The following is a 19923-nucleotide window of genomic DNA, read 5'->3' as shown; positions in this document are numbered from 1 at the left end:
TGAAAGCAGAAGTGACACGCATGTGAGAGGCAGAACATTTCATCACTGCCATTAGGCCTTGACATTCCATGATTTAAAGAATTTATGGATTTCCAGTCAGTGTTTCTTGATTAGTAGTGCTAGTAGCCCTCCATCTGGAAGAACCCAGAAATGAGATTGGTTTTTAAACATTTGTTGAAAGGACTGGGAGAGCAAGGGTGGCAATGATGATTTGGAACATTTTTGTTTTGAAAGTTCACCTAAATCTTGCATTTGTGCCTTTAAGAACCATAATGTACTGTGAAGCTTCAAGGAGATTAGTATAAAGTTATCTAATTTAAATCAAAATGAAAATGGTGTTCATGCTTTCCTTTTTTCTCCAAAGCTGGATCTTGTGGCTAAGAAATGTTCACTCAGCAAAAGCATGAACAGAACAACATAAAATCCTAATCAAAAATTCCATGTTCAAAATTTCAACATAGAGCAGGGCTTTAATTCTAGCTCTTGAGAACTTGACTCAGTTCCTTTGCTTTTGGTATTGTATTGTATTGTATTGTATTATATTGACTAGGGACTTCTTTAAACAAGGAGTGGAAGACACACAGCTTTCTAATAATACGGTCATTTCCTTTTGACAGAGTGAGTTCTGCAGTGATAAACCCAAGACTGGAGCAAAGTACGGGCTTCCAGAATCATTGGCTATCCTATCAGAGATGGGTGAGGTCACAGAAGGAATGATGGATACTAAGGTAATGGAAAGTAATTGGTAAAAACATCCATGTTTTAATGAGTGCAAAACTTCAGGGGACCCAAAAAAAGGCATCCAAGTGCCTAAACTATGCTTTGCCTTCTGAGGTCTCTTCTGTAATGCTGCACTTTAAAATAGTCCTGTTCATTTGTTTATGTGTGTATGTTTAAATGAACATGTATGAAAAATGGGACATTCCACTTTGGAGGAATTGCTGAGTGAAATAAGATCAACATCTCGGCATGATGCACGGTGTACTTGGCATGGTGCAGTGGACAAGCACCTTAGCCATGGGTCACCATTCTGTTCCTTGAGTGTGCCTCACTGGATCGTTCCAGGCATATGTGTAATTCTCAGTCCAGTGTACCTTACAATATTGTAATGACAAAGAATAATCATATACCTCCTTTATACTAAAAAATATTTGTAAATAATAGTTAGTTCCTTGGCATTTAATATAGCAAGACTTTGATGAGGAGACTGAACATTTCACACTGCTTGTCCATAATGCTTATCAACTAAAATATCAGGATATGCCATTTTAAAGTAGGCCAAAGGTCCTTTTAGCCTGGCACATTCTTGCAGTGGTAGCCATCCAAATGTTCTGGGGGAAGCTGATGACTAGAACAGCACTGGGATCAATAACCAGGAGCTATTGTGACAAGGAGTTGAGTGTGAATGGTTCCCAATGTCTAACAGGCATTAAGTGTAGCCATAGATACTTGTTTGGCTTAATCACTGTGAGAAACCTGTAGGACCTCAGTGAATGCATGAGATCATCAGCTACCAGGCGCTGTAAATTCCTTCCCTCATCTCTGAGATAAAACTGTTGATAAATCCTTCTGCTGAAGTTAATTGGGTCAGCCTCTCTTTTCCTTTCTCTAAGAAAGTGTGGCAGGGGGCAGGTGAGCTTGTGTATACTGGCAGGCTCTGAAACAGAGGGAGAGAGGAACTGTATAAACTGGGAAGAGGAGGTGTTCTCTGAGCAAGAGGTGTTGTTTACTGGCTTTCCACCTGGAACCAAGAACATGCAAGGCGTTGGGGTAACCAGTGCCCTGGAGCAAGATCAGTCACATTAGAAAGACTTATCACTAAAGCGACATCTGTAAGCTTTTCTTTTCCTCGTTTGTTAATAATCTGCATCCATATTTTATCACAATATGTATTCAATAAGCTAAATAGCATCTTTTAGGTTGTTGTGTATCTGCGTAAGTGTCCCTAAATCTGAAATGAGGAGCCTTGGCTGGTCTAGGCCCCTGGGGATTAAAAGTCATTCCCTTAGTTTAGTCTTTATCATCAGATAGCATTTTGCTTTTTGAATGATGACATTGAATCTCACATGCTATTTCTTAGCCTTAACTTTGCTGTACCTCATCTGTAGAAAGCGAGTATGACATACCTCACCAGTTTCACTAATTAGTCTGTGGAATTCACTGCCACTGCTGGCTGACACTTAGAAACTTTTTTCTAGATATATTAATGAAAGAGAGAGCTAGCAAAGTGGGACCTTCCAAGTCTATAGGTGGTATATTTTTGAATGCCAATATTGAGGGAAAATGACAAAGGAGATTGCTGTTGGTAACCAAATGCTGAAGCTCTGACTTGACTCTGTATGGTGTTTACTGTATCTTTTAATGTTCAACTAATGAAGAAAATAGTTTCTAGTCTTATCAGGTGGTGTGTTCAACTTCATAAGAAATCATGACTCCCTCAGGACCCTAAAACTTTTTTCCCTTGCAGATGATCCATTTCCTCACACACTATGCTGACAAGATAGAGTCCGTCCATTTTTCTGACCAGTTTTCTGGTCCAAAACTTATGCAAGAGTGAGTATAGCACAATAAACAATTGTATTTCCAAACTAATGTTGCTCTGAAGTTTTTAAGTTCCCTTCTTGCCAAAGAAAAGAGTAGGGTGTCTGCTGGAGCCACAACCACATCTATACTGTGCTGTCTTTCCATTCAAAATGGTTCTGCCTTGGGAATTCCAGAGTGATGCATATAGTAATTTATTTAGTTAGGCAACATGGTGCCCTCCAGATTATTTTGGGCTACAACTCCGGTAATCCCTGTGCATTGGCCATGCTGACTGTGCTTCTGAAAGCTGTAGTCCAAAGAATTTGGAATGCAGCATGCCATATACATGCACATTTTTATTTATAACAGTTTTCTTCAGCACCAGAGCTCAGCTCTGAACACGAGGAGTGGAAATATTTAATATATTTAAATAAAGGTATCCTTTAGCATTTCAGGACCTGCTGCAAAAGATATGATCTGATGGTTGCCCATTGTATTGCCGCTGCCACTCCTACCTATTGGAAAAAGGATAGGCAGGAACAGGTGGTTTTGTCTCATCAAGCACTGAACAGCACTGAGCTAAGTGGTCTGTGTTACAGCAAGGCAGCAGGCAAGGATCTGTTGCCGCTTCCTACCCGTCCCCCTTAGTGGAGAGAACAGATTGCTGTGAAATACCCCTTGCTGCTGGTCGAGGACAGCCTGAGTCCTCCTCTTTGCTGTTTGCACAATGGAGGTATGAGTATATCTAGCATGCTTGTCTCTGGAAGGCTTGATACTTTGCAGTGGAGGCAAAGAAATCTATTGCCAGATCAGATTTCTCACACCAGCTTTTAAAGCGGGTTTTATTGTGGAAAGTATTTTTACAAGCATATTGCAAGAATGTTCTTCAAGAACACTGTAAAAATTTGGAGAAAAATTCTGCAAAACTTTTAAATACAGCAGGTTGACCTTTTCTGCATAGCACGTGCAAATTCACCTCAGATAGGAGCCTGGCATGTGGTACTTTCTGATGCGACGTTATTACTGCCCTGTTGACGTGATTTGCTGGATTTTTAATATCCTTCTGACAGTGTATCTTTTTGTTCTTTTCTAGGGAGGGTCAGCCTTTGAAACTGCCTGAAACGAAAAAGACACTGTTGTTTACTTTTAATGGTAAGTCCAGGTTCTTGATTACAAACAGCTTTTCTTGAGAATAATAATAAAATAGACTTCCACTTGAAAGTCTATTTTATTATTGGAGTATAACTTGTGAAACCTTCTGGGTCAGTCTTTGTTCTGTTTTCAGTAGTATTTTTACTCCAAATAGTCATTATCTTAATGGTGTGGCAGTCACAATAGCTCAGCGTCTTATTGCAGATGGATTAGGAACAATAAAAGAAGGGATGCTTCCAGATAAGGCTTCAATTGGTTCATCACTTCATATATTCATAGAATTACACAGGGTCAAGACCTCATCATCTTCCTTTTTTAACTCCTATGTTTTCTCACTGCTTCTTCTGCCCTTTTTAAACTAGCAATTCTGTTAAGAAAGAAATGACAAAATATTGCATAATACCGCCTAATTGGTCACCCTAGGAGCTCTCTGTCTGAAAAGGCAATAGGTTCTTGGGAAACCTTTTGGAGTGTAAATGTTAATTGCTAAATATTTTAAAAATCCAACTTTGCCATCATCATTGATGGTTCAGGAAAATCAGATGTGTAAGGATTTGGGTTGAACTATTAGCAACTGGAAAAGTATAGTCACAATGATGTGATAACTCTGTAAATTAATCAATGATAAATTGCTGTGGCACATTCTACAACCTTTTTGAATATTCAGCCCCAGTCAGATGTGATGTTCATACCTGGACTTTGTGACCTAGTTCACATGACATGAAATGAAAACACTTTGTGGACAGCTGGGCACAGTGGATTTTTGTGTTGTATGGAAATCAGTCTAAGTTTACACAACACAATAGCTCATCATGTATACCCAGACCACTTTTTGTAGATTGGCCTATTTTTTTGTGCAAAAGCCACTCTGAGATTCCAAGGCTTGTCTTTTGCAAGTGCACAGAAGCTGTCTGATCTGGATAGACTGGCGTGGTCAATTTTCTTGTATGTTTCAGTTGACAAAGGGAGTAAGGTAGAGGAGGGAACATACAGGGGAGCTGACAAGATGAGGCCACCTATCAGTTAATTTGCAAACAGTTGAGGAAGACTGGGGAAAGTAATACTATGGGAGAGGAAGAACACATTTGCACCATGGAGAAGCACCAGAAATAGGGAAAGAAGTGCATCGAATGGGGGTGGGAGTGGGGACACACAACCAATATCTCCCACTTAGCAATTTAATTCTTTGAAATTTCTCAGTGCCTGTTTTCAACTCTTCCCTGATTCTCCAGCTACTCCAGGATGGAAAGATGGTAACTCTGGACTTAATTTTGGACCACTTACTGCTGTAGTTAGTGCTGTAAAAAGTTGGGGAGCCAATATCTTCTCTTTATGGAATGGCTGGAGATTTGTGGGAGCGTTGAAAAGGTTGGAGGGCACTGAGAGGGTTCACTTAAAAGTGACAGCATCACATTGCCAAGAAGGAGATATTCGCACACACCCCCATTGCTTTTTGGTGCACCTTTTTCTGCACTTTTCCTCCTTTTCATTGCTTTTCAATTGACAACTTGGAACTTGGTCTCTGGCAATGGTGCACAAATTAGACAATATGCAGTCTCACCTTGTTAATTACCATGCATGTTACCTACTGCACTTAACTCCTTTTAACAGCTGGAACATGTAAGGGAATCCACCAAGTAAGATGATACTGACCAAAATAACACTTTGTTGCGCAACATGTTGAGGGTAGAAAAGAAAATGAGTCCAATTGCAAATCTCTGAGGCACCATTTTTAAAGTGGTAAACAAAAAGGATTGGAACAGGGAGGGAGAGGCAAGTCAGATTCTGCCATGAAGGGGAGTGGAATATCAGCTGTAGGACCAAGAGGTAAGGAGGGGATAATCATTTTAATCTTGTAACCATTCCGAGAGCCAAATTGGCTATAGCTTGTATTGTATATAAGCCCAATCATCTGTTGGATGCATCCTCCTTCCCTATATGCCCTCATGCCCCTTAAGCTCAGCAGGGGAGGCCTTGCTCCGGGAACCCTCTCTGAAGGAAGTGCGGAGGGTGTCTACCCGAAGGCGGGCCTTCTCCACAGTGGCGCCCAGACTATGGAATGCGCTCCTCAGAGTGGCCCACCTGGCGCTGACATTATACTCCTTCCGGCGCCAGGTAAAGACCTTTTTATTTAACCATCATTTTAATAATCAAGGGTTTTAGATGTTTTAAGATTTTTTTTCTCCTTCCCCACAGTCGCATTTTCTCTTCTTTTCCTCCCTTTTTCTCTTAGTTTACAATATGCTGTTTTATATTGTTGTAATAATTGTGGTTTTATTATTGTATTATTGTAATTTTATATTGTGTAAGCCGTCCTGAGTGCTTGTCAGAAGGACGGGATATAAATAATAATAATCATGGGTTATTTTATGAATGACCCATACTGTACAGCTTATTCCCAGAGTGGCTTAGCATGCTGCATGCCCATTACATACAGATCAGATAGTTTTCATGGGTTGTATATGGTTAACAACCCATACTTGACTTTCCATATAACAGCAACCCATGATTCAACAAACCATGGTTAATTAGACAATGGTTTGTTTCATGTGAACCAAGTCTTAAAGAACTGTTGCATACACTGCAGTATTCTTACCTGTCCTTTGTTAGTTCCTGATGTGTTTGTGGCTTCTTATTAAAGTAGTGGTCCTTTATTAGTTGCTTAGATTGCTCAAAAGTGTTCAATTTATTTAAATGATTCCCTGATTAATTAGGAAACACATTTTCAAATATAGGTAAAGTTTATACTGGGGCCTCATAAAAAGCTACAGGCAGTAAGCAGAAATTGAAAGGAGCAGTTCACTTTCCTACAGGAAGAAATGCCTTTTTGGGTTGGTGTCTGCAACAACTTGCATGTACGCCATCTATAACATTAAGTATGTGCTGCTGAACTGTTTTCCTGGAATATAAAATTGATTGATAAACTGGTTAACATACATATGTTAAGATTTCCTCAATCAGGTGGTAGGCCTACTATTAAACACCAGTTAAATCTTCTGTTCTAAAAGCTGAGTAGTGCAGAATCTTCATGCAGCTGCTATGTAATGTTCTTTAATGGCCCACGCCTACAGAGGCATATGGAGAGGGAAGTCTCATTATGATCAATGGGATTTAGTAGGGTTAGGACTTCAGCTTTCATATCCCTTCATCCAAGGAAAGTATCATTTTGCTTTATAGTGCCTGGAGCAGGAAACACCTCCCCAAAAGACATGGAAGCGCTGCTGCCTCTGATGAACATGGTTATTTACTCCATTGATAAAGCAAAGAAGTTCCGCCTAAATAGAGAAGTAAGTGATGGGTTAATCTGTGAGTCTCATATTAATGGGCAGCTCTAAAATCCAAAGACAATTCTTTATTGTTTTCCCTTTTCTCATGGACATCCTTCCTGCCCTGCACAAACCATGGCACACCTAGGATAGTGCTGTTGGATAATTAGCATTATTTGCAACAAGACATGGGGTAGGTAAGAAGGCAAGAGTAATTGCGCTTTTTAGATGCTCTGAGGTTGGCTTGGTATGTATGGTTTTAGAAATTAAACTTGCATTGTGATGTGTGCCTGAAAGACCACAGAAAACCAGTTCCGGTGCTGGGAAATTGCTGTATGATACTTCTGACCTCTTAATCTTGTTAGGCAGAGGGAAGCTGTTGTGCATTAAACCTGCTGACACAGAGTCATCCAGGGCAGCTCACATGAGCGTGTTAGCGTGGACTGATACATTACTGTAATCCAGCCAGTTTGGGACCAGTTCAGGGCCAAGTTTTGCCACATGTGATATTTAAAGATTGTAGCGCTGTCTAATGAACAAATTTTTATCCATACTAACTATGACTTCTTTGCATTTTTCCTTGATTTGGAACAAAGGGCAAACAAAAAGCAGATAAGAATAGGGCACGAGTAGAAGAAAATTTTCTGAAATTGACTCATGTACAAAGACAAGAGGCTGCTCAGTCTCGCCGGGAAGAGAAGAAACGGGCAGAGAAAGAGAGGATAATGAATGAGGAAGACCCAGAGAAGCAGCGCCGTCTGGAGGTAAAATAAATGAGCTCATTGTATCAGACCAGGGATCCCCAATCTTTTTGGATCATTGATACCTCCTGAAGTTTGAGATATTGTCACCGGTATCAGTACTAAATAGCTGCTATGGGAGTTTGGATAGTTTCTTGTCCAACAAGCTGAGTGCAAGACAAAGGTTGGTGGTTAGTGTTGCGCTGGGGTCCTGGGACATCTGGGTTCTAGTCGCTGCTCAGACATGGAACTCACTGGGTGACTTTAGGCCTGTCACAAACTTTCTCCCTGTATCACAAGGTTGTTGTTGTGAGGATAAAATAAGCTGCCTCGAATTCATCATAAAGCAAAAAAAAAAAAGTGGGATATGAAAGCAGTGTAATTATAATAGGATCCAAATGCCAAATTACACATTTATCCCCACAAAAGACAGCAAAATATCCATCTCATAAAACAAAAAGGAGATGTTCAGAGAAACCACCAACTTCACAGCCAAAAGAACACACACAGAGACAAATCACATGCCAAAAACCCGCAGGCAAAACACACACATGGAATGCACAAAATAGGAGCTATAAGCTCATTTATTTAAGATTATCACTCTTTCATAGAAGAGGACCCATGAATCATGTGAACTCATGTGTTTTCTATTATACTTCTCACATGAGTACAAGTGGTTTACCCCTTTTTTGCCCATGGCTATCAGAACTAACTCTGAGATGAACAAAAACATTCTTGACATCTTGAATTATTTTGACTTGGGGAGGCCAAATATGAATATAAATGCTTTATTGTGGTTTTGTTGCAGCTCAAAGCTCATGGAGCAGAGTTATTATTCAGCTTCACAACAACCATGTTAGGTAGGTTAGACTAAGAAAGAATCACTTGTGCAAGGCCATCCAGTGAAATTCATGCCAGATTTAAATGTTTTTAACTATTGTAGTTTGACTTCTAAAGTCATGACTTTTGACCAGGTCTTTTGGTCAACCATTAAATAAAATTAATTCTTATATCTGAAACTAGGATATTCTACCACTATTAACATGATACATGGCCTCTCTGCAGTTGAATGGCAGTTAGGGGCATAAGCTTGCTGGTCTTGGGAGGGTTGCTATTTACTAGGATTTGGTGTTTGTTTTTTAAATTAGTCAGAATGAGTAGTGCGGCTCATGTATTAGACTGTGACATGGAGCACTAATTTGGTAAACCACCAAGAGAGAATTGTTTCTAAAAGCATTTTCTGAAACTGACAATTGAAATTGAACTTTGAATTGGACGTTCTTTGAAATTGAGGATATTTTTCTCATTGTCATGAATGGCACAGGCATTAACGGATAGGTGCTCCTGACACTTGTACAACCACAATGTAACTCATCACTCTAAATTGCAATAGAAACCTGCTTCTTGCCACCCTGAGCACTATATGTTTAGTGGAAATTAATGAAAATTTCCAAACAACATCATAGTTTAAGTGTTGGTGAAACAGAGTTATCTCATTGGGAACAGGAGAACATTCAGCACTTGGTTAGAATTAGGGAAAATTCCTTGTTATATGCCCCAGTTTATCTTCCCTTCCTTGAATACAAATGCACTTCAGAAGCTGATACTTCGAAAGTAGGTCATTTCTGGTGGAAACACTGCAGTTCCCATTGCCTCTTGCAGGCCTTCTCACAAGCAGGAGAAATGGCAAGAACAGCCAGAGAGATGAAAGCAGACTATACTTCTTGATCACTCCCAGGTGGCCCAGATCTCCCTGACTTTTACATTGTAATCATGGACACTACCTGAACATCAAAATCTGTTTTACTAGGGTCATCTCCCACACCTGAAATTCAAATATCTTGTCTGCCTGTAGGGTTGAAAATCAGCCCCTAATTGCTGTTAGTTTCAACCTCCAGAGTTTACACTCTCCTGGCCTTGCACAAGGCATCTGCTTACCTGGTATAACTGTGCAGGGAAATCTTGTCTTTTACATTCAGTTTGTGGGCATACTGTTTTTTTTCTCCAGTTCACTGTGCTTCAAGCAGCCTTGAAGATTCAGGTGGTCACCACATCATTGTGCATTCTCTGATTCAGATATTTTTCAGAGCTGCTTTGCTCCTTTCTTGCCACTCGCCTATCAGTTCTCTACTTGGAATCTTATTCTCCGTGTGCTTCCTTGTTCCACATTCTAGCCTCACAGTGTTGTATGTTTCAGGTTCTGTAACTCAAGATGCTTTTTCTGGCAGTGGAAGCATCTCTATGTTAGAACTTCAAGCCCTCTCAGAAGAGCGGGAGCTCTGCATTTTTCAGAACAATGGGCATTAGGCAATAGACAGATTCCTAATTTATATCCCCCAATCATTTGGGTTTCCAGAGAGCTCACATATTGGTACTACTCGTATATGGCCTTTCAACTCTAAAACATAGAGCAGCATACTCTCATTGTCTCACATAGCCTCAAAACTTTGAGGTCTGTCCCAATCTTTGTGGTCTGTCTGCATATATGCCGGTATAGAGCCTTATTTATGCCATTTTCCCCTTCCTTGATTACTTTGTTGAGATGGCTTTAGGTCCATCTCTCTGGCATATTCCTTGACTAACCATACAGTGCCAGATAGGATAGAATGCAGCAGGTTTAGTAGCCTTCATGGGATAGGCCACTTAGAGCAGATCTCTAGAGCAACCATCTGAGCTTTCTTCACACAAAAATGCCTTCCAAAAGCAAAATAATTCAGTTCTCAGTTTGGTTTCTGTTAAAGGTTTCTTTGAGATTGACAGTCCTACAAGTTCAGTTGTCTTTAGGCATTATTTAACTAGTTATATTCTCTGATATGCAGTTGGAGTGTTTACCAATTACAAGATAGTTCTGTTTTATATCTGTCAGCTAACCTGAGGATGGAGTTGGGAAGTCCTACTTCCTAAGCAAGTCATGCCTTCTTGGTCCCAGGAAGTGGGATCTTGTTCAGTGCTGAATTCCTTTCTGTCTGCAAAAACAGAAAATCGCTAAGCAACCATGTAGTTTTTCTCTAAAGCAACAGCGCTAGCCAGGTGAAAATGTTTGTATCACCCACATCAACAAAGTAACAACTGCATATTTGTTGCACAAAAAAATGTAATCTGTAAGGGCCATTAGTCTGTACAGTTAGCTTAATTTCCTTTGTTTCTTTGCCTTTGTAAACAGACATGCAATCAGATTATCTCACAAAATTTATGCTCTTTCCAACAGGAGGCTGCTTTGAGGCGTGAACAGAAGAAACTCGAGAAGAAGCAAATGAAAATGAAACAAATCAAAGTGAAGGCTATGTGAGAAACCAAGCTGCAAGAAAACTTCCTTGGTGCCAAGCATAGAATTGTGATTTGCTGCCTACAATGAGCTAATTATATTCCTGACCTTAATCATTGCCCATTAAGAACCACTTTTGACACTAACCTTTGTTGCTGATGGGATTATGTGTGAACTGTTTCTGTGGATGTGTACATGTGGTAAGGTTGTTAGAACATCAAGGAAATCTTCTTGGCTTAATCACAAGGTTGTTCTTGGAAAGATTACTAGGGTAATCAGTTCTGAGGTAACTTTTCACATAAATGAATGCAATGGATCGCTTCAAAAATGATCCCATCAGCACCAAAGTTACACTTTAGCCAGCAACAAGAGAAAGATGCTTTGCATCAGCACTCCCAACAGGTGGGTTGCAATCCTGAAACCACTTTAGTCTCCTTTGTACAGTGGGACTGCTAATAAATATTTTCAGGGTTGCATTCACTATCTTCATTATGTAACATGCAAATGTGTATATAGAAAGCTTTGCAATCGTCTTCCATGTTGTTGGATCAGTTTGCTATTGTAGAAATTTGCAATACTCTTCGGCATCTTTTGGCTTCTGTTGTTGTTTTTTTAAAAGTATAACTCCCTAGAATGTGCCAGCAATGCATAAGCACTTTGATTCTATTTTGGGGATGTGGATAAAATCAATCATATTGGCCAAAAATTAAAACAATTAAACCCTCCCAGTAGGAATATGCCTCCTTTCATAATTGGTAAAACCAGCACAGTTAAGACTTCAAACAATCAAACACAAAATATGTATGCTGTGAATTGTTTAAATTTTACATTAATCATTTATGAGGGGGGAAGTTTCACAATTCTTGCAACAGAAGGGTAATAAAACAGTGTTATTTAAAATCTTTAAAGAGTTTTTCAAATCACTTGTCCCAGAATTATTCCAGCACAATGGACTGGAAATTAGTCTGTGGGCTACTGATAGCAAAGCATATGGTAATCCAGCATGTGGATAAGCATTTCTGTTAGATCTTCACAGGATCTGAACCTGCAAACCTGTATATGATGATGCTGATATGTAAATGAGCAGTTGGAAAAATGGCAGGTGCCTGCTGATGGATTAAAAAAAATACCGCTGCTTTAGGTTAAGGTAAACCCTATCTGTTAGGTTGTCCTGACACAGAATCTCAACACTTGTGTGTATGCAGGGTGCTGCATAAAGATCACTGTAGGATCAAACATGTTATTCCTCATGCATCCCTCCTTTGCTGAAAGTCATCTTATTATTCCCCACACAGCTGGCTTGTGTGTACCTGATGTTTGCTCCTAGATTTGCAGTGCTCCCTTCCCCATATAGTTGGTGTTGCTGATTCCGGGTGGCTGCATGTGTTGTGTTTCTTTTCTTTCTCAATCAGATGACTATGTGTTTTAGCAGCTTTCTCTAAATTTCAATGTGTTCCCTTAATTGTGTCATCTTCCTCCAGTATTTCTATCTTTTAATTTTTATATGTTTCTGTGGCTGCTGACTATGTAACACTTGAGAAGGAGCTAGAATCTAAAATAGCTATGGACTTATTCCCCCAGCAAGGTAGAAGAATTTTTAGAAGAGTGTATCTTTTTGTATCTGTTTAAAGTTATTTACTAAGCAGTTTGCATGTGCTGTGGAAACTGGGAACTGGAACTTCTCCCACTTTGCAGTCTTTGAGAATTGCTGCATTTTATAAATGCTCATCTAGATGACATGTGATCATTTGTGTATAATGGATACTTCCTGTAGTGGGTTTAATGATAAGAAACTTGAGGGCTAAATTTCTTTCTTAACATATTTTCTTGATGCTTTTACCTGCAGATATCTCAGATGCAATAATATTAAGCTGCTCTTTAAAATAGCATGTGCTAAAACCTATTTGTCAGAGCATGCAAATACAAAGGTTCTTTCCGAATGCAAAAACCTGCAACCTGAATAGAATTTGAATTTAGTAATTTTTATATAACTGTCATTTATGGTACTTTACAGCAGAAATGGCAATCCTATATGGGATTCAAACTATTTTGTCACTAGATGTAGAAAGTAAAATTGAATAAAGTATTGTTTCACAATGGTCTTCTTTTAAAGGAAACATGTAAGTGGCTTGCCCTCTTATTTTGGTCTAAGGGACTTTTATTAGTAAAGTATTATTAAACTCTTATAAAACACAGGGCAGTGGAAGTTAAATTTGGCAAGAGAACCATTTATTAGAATAATCCAAGAAAGGAAAGATAGAAGTTTAAATGCAGTTCAATTCCTTTTTGGTTTGGTTTGCTTCATTTCTTTCTTACTGGATTGGTTCTTTTATTTCATTCTAGAGTTAATTCATGAATTGTATTTATCTGAGAAGAAGGACCTTAATTAAAGTAGAGAAGACAGATGTTGGAGAGCAGGATGAATCACATCAGGGAGTTATCCTATCCTTGAGTGCTAAAGCACTATAGAGATAGGGTTCTCTGGTGGTATACTATATTGCGCACACATACACTCATACACCTCTATATACTTTTGGAGAACTACCACTAATACAGATGTTTCAGAAGGTTGTGCCTTCTGTAGCAAGCCATGTGTGTCTTAAGGGAGAGAGGAAGATGGGTATGCAGGTAACAATTCATATGCTTTTCCCCTTAAGGATGGGAAGGGAGGTCATGAGCTTTACAAAGTTAATTCTACTTGTCTGATGTAATAGTCAAAATGTTTCTGACTAGAATTGGGAGAATGTGGTTTTAAATCTCCATTCAAACATCAACCTCACTGGGTCTCTGTTAGGCCAGTCACTCTCTTAGCCTGATCTACCTCTCATCATCATTGTAAGGATAAAATGGAAGAGTTAAGATGAATTTATGCTGCAGACGGTAGTCACTTGAAGCTGTTTGGGCTGCTTTTGCAAAGGCCCTAGCAAAGAGAAGGGTTGATTGGAATGGTGCTGTTTTTGCAAGAGGGGAACATGATGGGAATGAACTTAAAAAGTCAGGCTTAAAAAGTCAGGCCAATTTCTAAAGCCTCAGAGTCATTTCAACTTTTTAGAATGTGAAAAAACTGCACAAAAGCTGGGAACAACCGAAAGAATTGTAAACTGTGGAAAAGGGAATAACCAAAGGAAGGGACATGACCACCTGGGAAATGCTGGGTGGGCTGGATATGGCCTGCAAACCTGAGTTTCTGTACCACTAGACTACAGGTAGGGACCGCTTGGATATATTTGTCATTAAGTGTAGCAAGTGCTATGTGTCTTTTCAGTTTTTGACTGCAAGCTAACTATGTGAGCTGGAGATCATCACTCCATCCACTCAAAGGCAGAAGAAAGCTCCTCTGAAGCCTTTACCAGCCTGGCCATATTTCTCCAGGCTTTGGATGATGAACAGGTGCCCCTCCAAATGATGCTGGACCACACAATTCATCAGCCCCAACCATCAAAGCCAACAGACAAGATTATGGGAGTTGGAACCTAGTGACATGTGGAGGCCCATAAGTTCTGTAGCCATCCTCTAGGCTCTTGTCTTCTTGGAGAGTAAGGCAAAGAGAACATCTGTTACTTCTTCAGTTGGTTTGCCCCTGACACAACTGCTCTGTGGGAAGGAAGAAGAAACGAGGGAGACAGGAACATGCAAAGACAACATCCAGGTTCGCTCCAGTTGGGCTGCCTCCACACAGGACTAAAAGACATCTACTGTATGAAGGGACATCAGATGCAGGCTCCTGCTCACTGGAGCTGGTTGTGTTCATTTTTTTTTTTTTTTTTTTGCTTGTGGTTCTTTAATAGATTGTGCTTTAAAATATCATAAACTACTTTGAAGGCTGTAGTTGAAAAACAGGATATATGCATATATAAAATAGATGAATTGTGTTGAAGAAGAGGACCATCCCTCTACCACCTGAGCAGGGAAGCTTTGGGTTATCTGCTGTTGTCATAGAAAACCATAGTGATTCTTGCTTCCAGTCCAGAGCTTGTTGGAATGCCTCAGAAGAATTTGACTTGGTGTGTCACTTCTGTAGAGACTATCACTGTACCCCCAGTTTGCACAATCCCTTAGTTATGCAGTACTTTATTATACTAAATCAAAGGTGCCTTGCATGAAAAATGGTTATTTGAGTTCTGCTAGACTCCTGCTGTACTGAGCACAAGTTACTTGGTACTTTGGAAGATGCAGCTGCAATCGAGTCCTGGGGGTGCATAACATGGTAACTTGATGAGTGGTGAGCTCAGGGATATTCTTCACTTTTCTTGTTCCATACTGTTCACTCCCAAATAAACACATACTCCTCCTCAACACCTAGCTCAGGTCCTATTGCAAGTGAGAAAAAATGCCTTTTGGGGCACCTAGATTTTATTACATTCCCAAGCTTGTGGGGGGTTGGATTTGAGTCATTCTTGGTGCTCAGAGTAAAATATAAATATGATAAATGGAAGTGCCATAGGTGGCACTAAAATAGGAGGCAAACTTGCTCGCTATGAATGCTTTCCTCTCCTACTCCCACTTTTCTCTGATACTTCCACTTGAAAGATTGTTGCCATTAGTTACCTCAATCTGGTAAGCTGATTGTGGTTGGGATGCCTTCCTAGCATGCAGAAGTGAGAATGGGGATGGCAGGGGAATCAGCTGAACAACACTGCCCCCCACTGGCAGTGCCACTTAGCTGATAGTTGCCCCTCTTGCTTGTATGTGTGGGGGGGTAGCAGGGGAATTAGTTTCCCATTGCTGACCAGCTGATTGCTTGCTCCTGCTCCAAAGAAGATCTTTATGGGAGAAAGTGAACTGAGTGGAGATGCCTTTGATAGCTGCTAGCAGTGGTGCTTTCGAGCTATCCACTTGGCAAGCAGGACAATAGGCTGCTTTTTTCAAATGGCTTTCTGGTTCTGGCCTCGGTACCATGATGAGTTGTGTTTTCCCATATTCAGAAAACCCAGCAAGCCATCATGGTTTCGTTGTTAGTTGCAAAGTTGCGTCCAACCCATCGTGATCCCATGGACAACATTCCTCCAGGCCTTTCTGTCCTCCACCATCCCCTGGAGTCCACCTAAGCTCACGCCAACTGCTTCAGTGACTCCATTTAGCCACCTCATCCTCTGCCGTCCCCTTCTCCTTTTGCCATCTATTGTTCCCAGCATTAGGCTCTTCTCCAGGGAGTCTTTCCTTCTCATTAGGTGGCCAAAGTATTTGAGTTTCATCTTCAGTATCTGACCTTCTAAAGAGCAGTCAGGGTTGATCTCCTCTAGGACTGACCAGTTGGATTGCCTTGCAGTCCAAGGGACTCGCAGGAGTCTCCTCCAGCACCACAGTACCAAGAAACTATTACCACAGATAGTTGTTTCTGACTATGGCTCATAAAAACAATCGTACCACACTGAAATACCATTATGGGGTTTGGATGACACAACAGTGAAAACCTACTGTGGCTTGTTGTGTCCTGTGAACCTGCCCTCCATCTCCCCACCCACTGGTACAGCTCGACAGGAAAATATGGAACTTCCAGCATTATCCAGAGAGAAGGGAGCAACCATGGCACCCCTCCTCCTTCCTCTCAGCTCCTAGGCCCAGTCTATATGTATAGCAGTATCAATGATAGAATTAACTTTGCCACTTCAGGTTACAGGTAGCAGTGGTCACGGATTCACATTTTTAATCATCCCTGTATAGTAAATTCTTTGCAAGTAGATCTGTAACAGGAAGGAAGCTTCTGTCTGAACCCTTCTGCTAACGTGCAAGTTATTTTTATTTGCAGACAATTTTGATGCTTTTAAAAACATTGAATGTTATTTTTACAACATTTTAAAATGTGGCACAGATACATTTTGAAGCAGTGTAGTTCATCCTATCATTTAATTCTGCTGCATGTGAAATACAGAGTTAAATTCTCAGGAAGTGCTTAATGAAGTGTTTGGTTTTAGAACACCCTGCAAAGCAAAAGATAGTAGTCATGATTAGCTGTTTTCCCCATGGTAAGTGGATGAAGTTGTACATTCTGTTCTTAATTGTATCTTAATATGTATTTTATTATGAAAGTTAAAAATATAGGCAAGACAAAAGATACATAACAATGCAGTAAGTTCATTTAGTAAGGGGAAAAATAAACTTTCTGATTATAGCTCTTAGCATATGATGGATAAGTGTGTGTGCAATTAATATAAAAGAGCCTAAGCAGAAGCTCACTATCCTATTGAGAGAGTTCAGATACGTCTCCAAACAATAGTAAAAAATCTAAAAAATATCCCCTTTGATTTTCCTCATTTTCTTGTGCTACAACCTTAAATTGAAAAGAGTTGAATTAGCATTTGTTACTATCTGGTGTACATGAAATACTCAACACTGTGAAAGTTCAAAATATTTTTATTATGGCACAAAAGTTAACAACAAATTGGCACTAGAGGGTTGCATAAGTATTCACTCCCCTGCGTTAATCCTTGGTAGAAATCAGCAGCAATCATAGCTGCAAGTCTTCTTGAATAAGTATCAGCTTTGTGCATGTGGATCCTTCAGTGTTTGTCTGTTCTTCCTGGCCAACGTGCTCCAGATCTGTCAGGTTAGATGGGGGCCATCAGTGAACAGCTATTTTCTAGTCTTGCCATACATTCTAAATTGAGACCTGTGCTTTGACTGGGCTATTCCAGGACATTCCAATTCTTGTTTTTAAACTACTCTGGTGTTACTCTGGGTGTGTGTTTAGGGTCATTGTCCCACTGGAAGATGAACTGGTTTTCCTTTAGAAGTGCCCTGTATTTGGCATCACCCATCATACCCCTCAATCCTGACCCCTGCCGATTGGATTCTCATTTCTCAGTTGCAGATTTCTCCAGCTCCTTCAGAGTTATCATTGGCCTCTTGGTTGCTTCTCTGACTAATGCCCTTCTTACCTAGTTATTGAGTTTTGGTGGACCATCCTTTCTAGGCAGAGTCACAGTTGAGCCATATTCTTTCCTTTTGTAATAATGGATTTAATGGTGCACTGAGAGACGTCCATAGTTTGGGATTGTGAAACATAATCGAATCCTGTTTTGTGCTTTTTTTACAATTTTATCCTGGAGAAGTTTCAATAATCCCTTGGTCATCATGATGCTATTTGTTTAGATATGCTCTCCAATAAGCTTATGGAGCCTTTGGGTGGATTGCATTCAACCCCTTAGAGTATGTAACTTCTGGAGACAGTGGGTTGCACCAGAACTTATTTAGGCATATCACAGTAAAACAGGGCAAATACTGCTGCAAACAACAAGTGCCAGCTTGCTTTTGTTTACTCCTGTGCCACAATAAAAACACTTTACAAATTCCTAGTGTTGAGTATCTTGTGTATATCAAATGGTAACAGTGCCAATTAAATCCATTTCAACTTGTGAAATATAGAAAATTCAAAGGGATGGAGTGAAAACTTCTTCAAGGCATTCTATATATGCTCTGTGTGTGTGTGTGTGTGTGTGTGCACGCGCGTGCACATGCGTGCACATATGTGTGCACATGCAACTGTATTTGTAACGTTACCAGAAACTTTTAGGACTTTCACATGGGAGGTAAATGGAAACCATGGTATAAAAAAAAAAAAAAAAAAAAAGGATTCCATGCCTGTTTTACTTGTTCCTTGCTTGTTCTTTTTTCTACCTTCATGCATTCAAACACTTAAAGTAGGCATCATCCTACTAAGCCTTGTTCTTTTGCAGAACAACAAGAAAGGGATACAATGGCCACCGGAGTGCTGGCATTGATCTAAGGGTAGTGAGAATCTCAAGATTTGAATCTAGATTACTTCACTCTGAATTTGAATATAAAAACATTTTAGATGGCAAAACCACATTGCATCTGCTGTGCATGGTGCAATTGTGCTTGAATGATTGGGGTTTTCTGCAATATGCCTGGAAGAAGTTACAGGACAGCATGGGGCCCATATCTGTGTATTTTGAAACAGACGGAGAACTTTGAATGTGTATGAACATGCATTTCCCCCTTCTGTATGTTTCTTGTTTTCCTAAACAGAACAACACAAACATGAGAAAGCTGGTGTCTCTTCCACACATCTTTTGAACATTATGTTCTTATATTTTCCTTCTGTAACCTTTGATACAGTTCACAGTTCACTTCGTGCTGTATCTGCATATTTTCCTTTTTCCAGGCATAGTAAACCTTTGTAGTTCTGTAATGATCTATAGCTTTATAGTGACCTTTAAACATGTATTAGACATCTAAATGTCCACAGAGGGTTAATAAATTGCATTTATGTCTGCCCTGCAATTGCCCGATTATTAAATGTTCAGTGCTTCTATTTCATTAAGACTCTTTCCTTCACCCACTGACCCACCCACTTTTGCGGTTGCAAAACACACCTCTACACATCTATCCACACCCCTGTGCTGTTAACTACTGGTTTGGGAATAGTATGATCATTGTTGCTGGGGGGGGGGGGGGTTACAATTTTGACCAGGAAATAGCTTCACTGGTTCGTCTGTAGTATTTTATGTTCTAAAAAGTCTGTTTTGCAAGAATGTCTTGGCTGGCTCTATAGCTGTTTTGGAAATGTAGGTTATCTTCTGGCCCAGACAGCTTTACCATCTGATCTTAAGAATGTTTAGTCAGATGTGTCCTCCTTTGGTCAAGTCTGATTAAAATAAGAGAGTAGCAGCCTTCGAGTATTTTAACCTCTTCTACTTTTTTGTTTTTTAACCAGCTTGTGGGTTGTAAAATGTTATACATGAGAAACTGGTAGAGCATTTCTACTGGTTTACCACCTCCTGTTCACGTTGAGCCCACACAGATGTGTACATTTTTTCCTTCATGTCCTAGTTTTCTTTCCTGCCCTCTGTTGGTTTTTTTTAAATATTGTTTTAGGTTACAAGTTCCTTGAGGGGAGAGACTATGTGAGTTTGCCTATACAATTCTCCAAGTGCATGAATGGTGTTGAAATTGCTTCTAAACTCTGAGCTTTCCCTTGTTTTGCATTCCTGCAAAATATAACTGTAGGGATCCC

The 19923-nt window shown here is 39.9% G+C and overlaps 1 protein-coding gene across 2 annotated transcripts in view; it reads left to right on the top strand.

The window, feature by feature from the left end:
- The window catches only part of CCDC47 (coiled-coil domain containing 47), a 25112-nt gene extending 12049 nt beyond the window's left edge, over nt 1-13063 (top strand). For both annotated transcript variants that reach the window (XM_044444615.1, XM_044444616.1), the window contains exons 8-13: nt 618-728; nt 2468-2553; nt 3617-3675; nt 6853-6962; nt 7538-7705; nt 10890-13063. In XM_044444615.1, the coding sequence (XP_044300550.1) occupies nt 618-728; nt 2468-2553; nt 3617-3675; nt 6853-6962; nt 7538-7705; nt 10890-10970 (615 nt within the window). In that variant the 3' untranslated portion in view covers nt 10971-13063. The remainder of the gene's footprint in view (nt 1-617; nt 729-2467; nt 2554-3616; nt 3676-6852; nt 6963-7537; nt 7706-10889) is intronic.
- The last annotated feature ends 6860 nt before the right edge of the window (nt 13064-19923 follow it).

The sequence above is a fragment of the Varanus komodoensis genome, unplaced genomic scaffold (genome assembly GCF_004798865.1).
Source record: "Varanus komodoensis strain SLA01 unplaced genomic scaffold, ASM479886v1 scaffold45, whole genome shotgun sequence".
Taxonomy (NCBI): domain Eukaryota; kingdom Metazoa; phylum Chordata; class Lepidosauria; order Squamata; family Varanidae; genus Varanus; species Varanus komodoensis.
The sequence above is the reverse complement of the archived record's forward strand: the minus strand, read 5'-3'. Positions and strand labels throughout refer to the sequence as shown.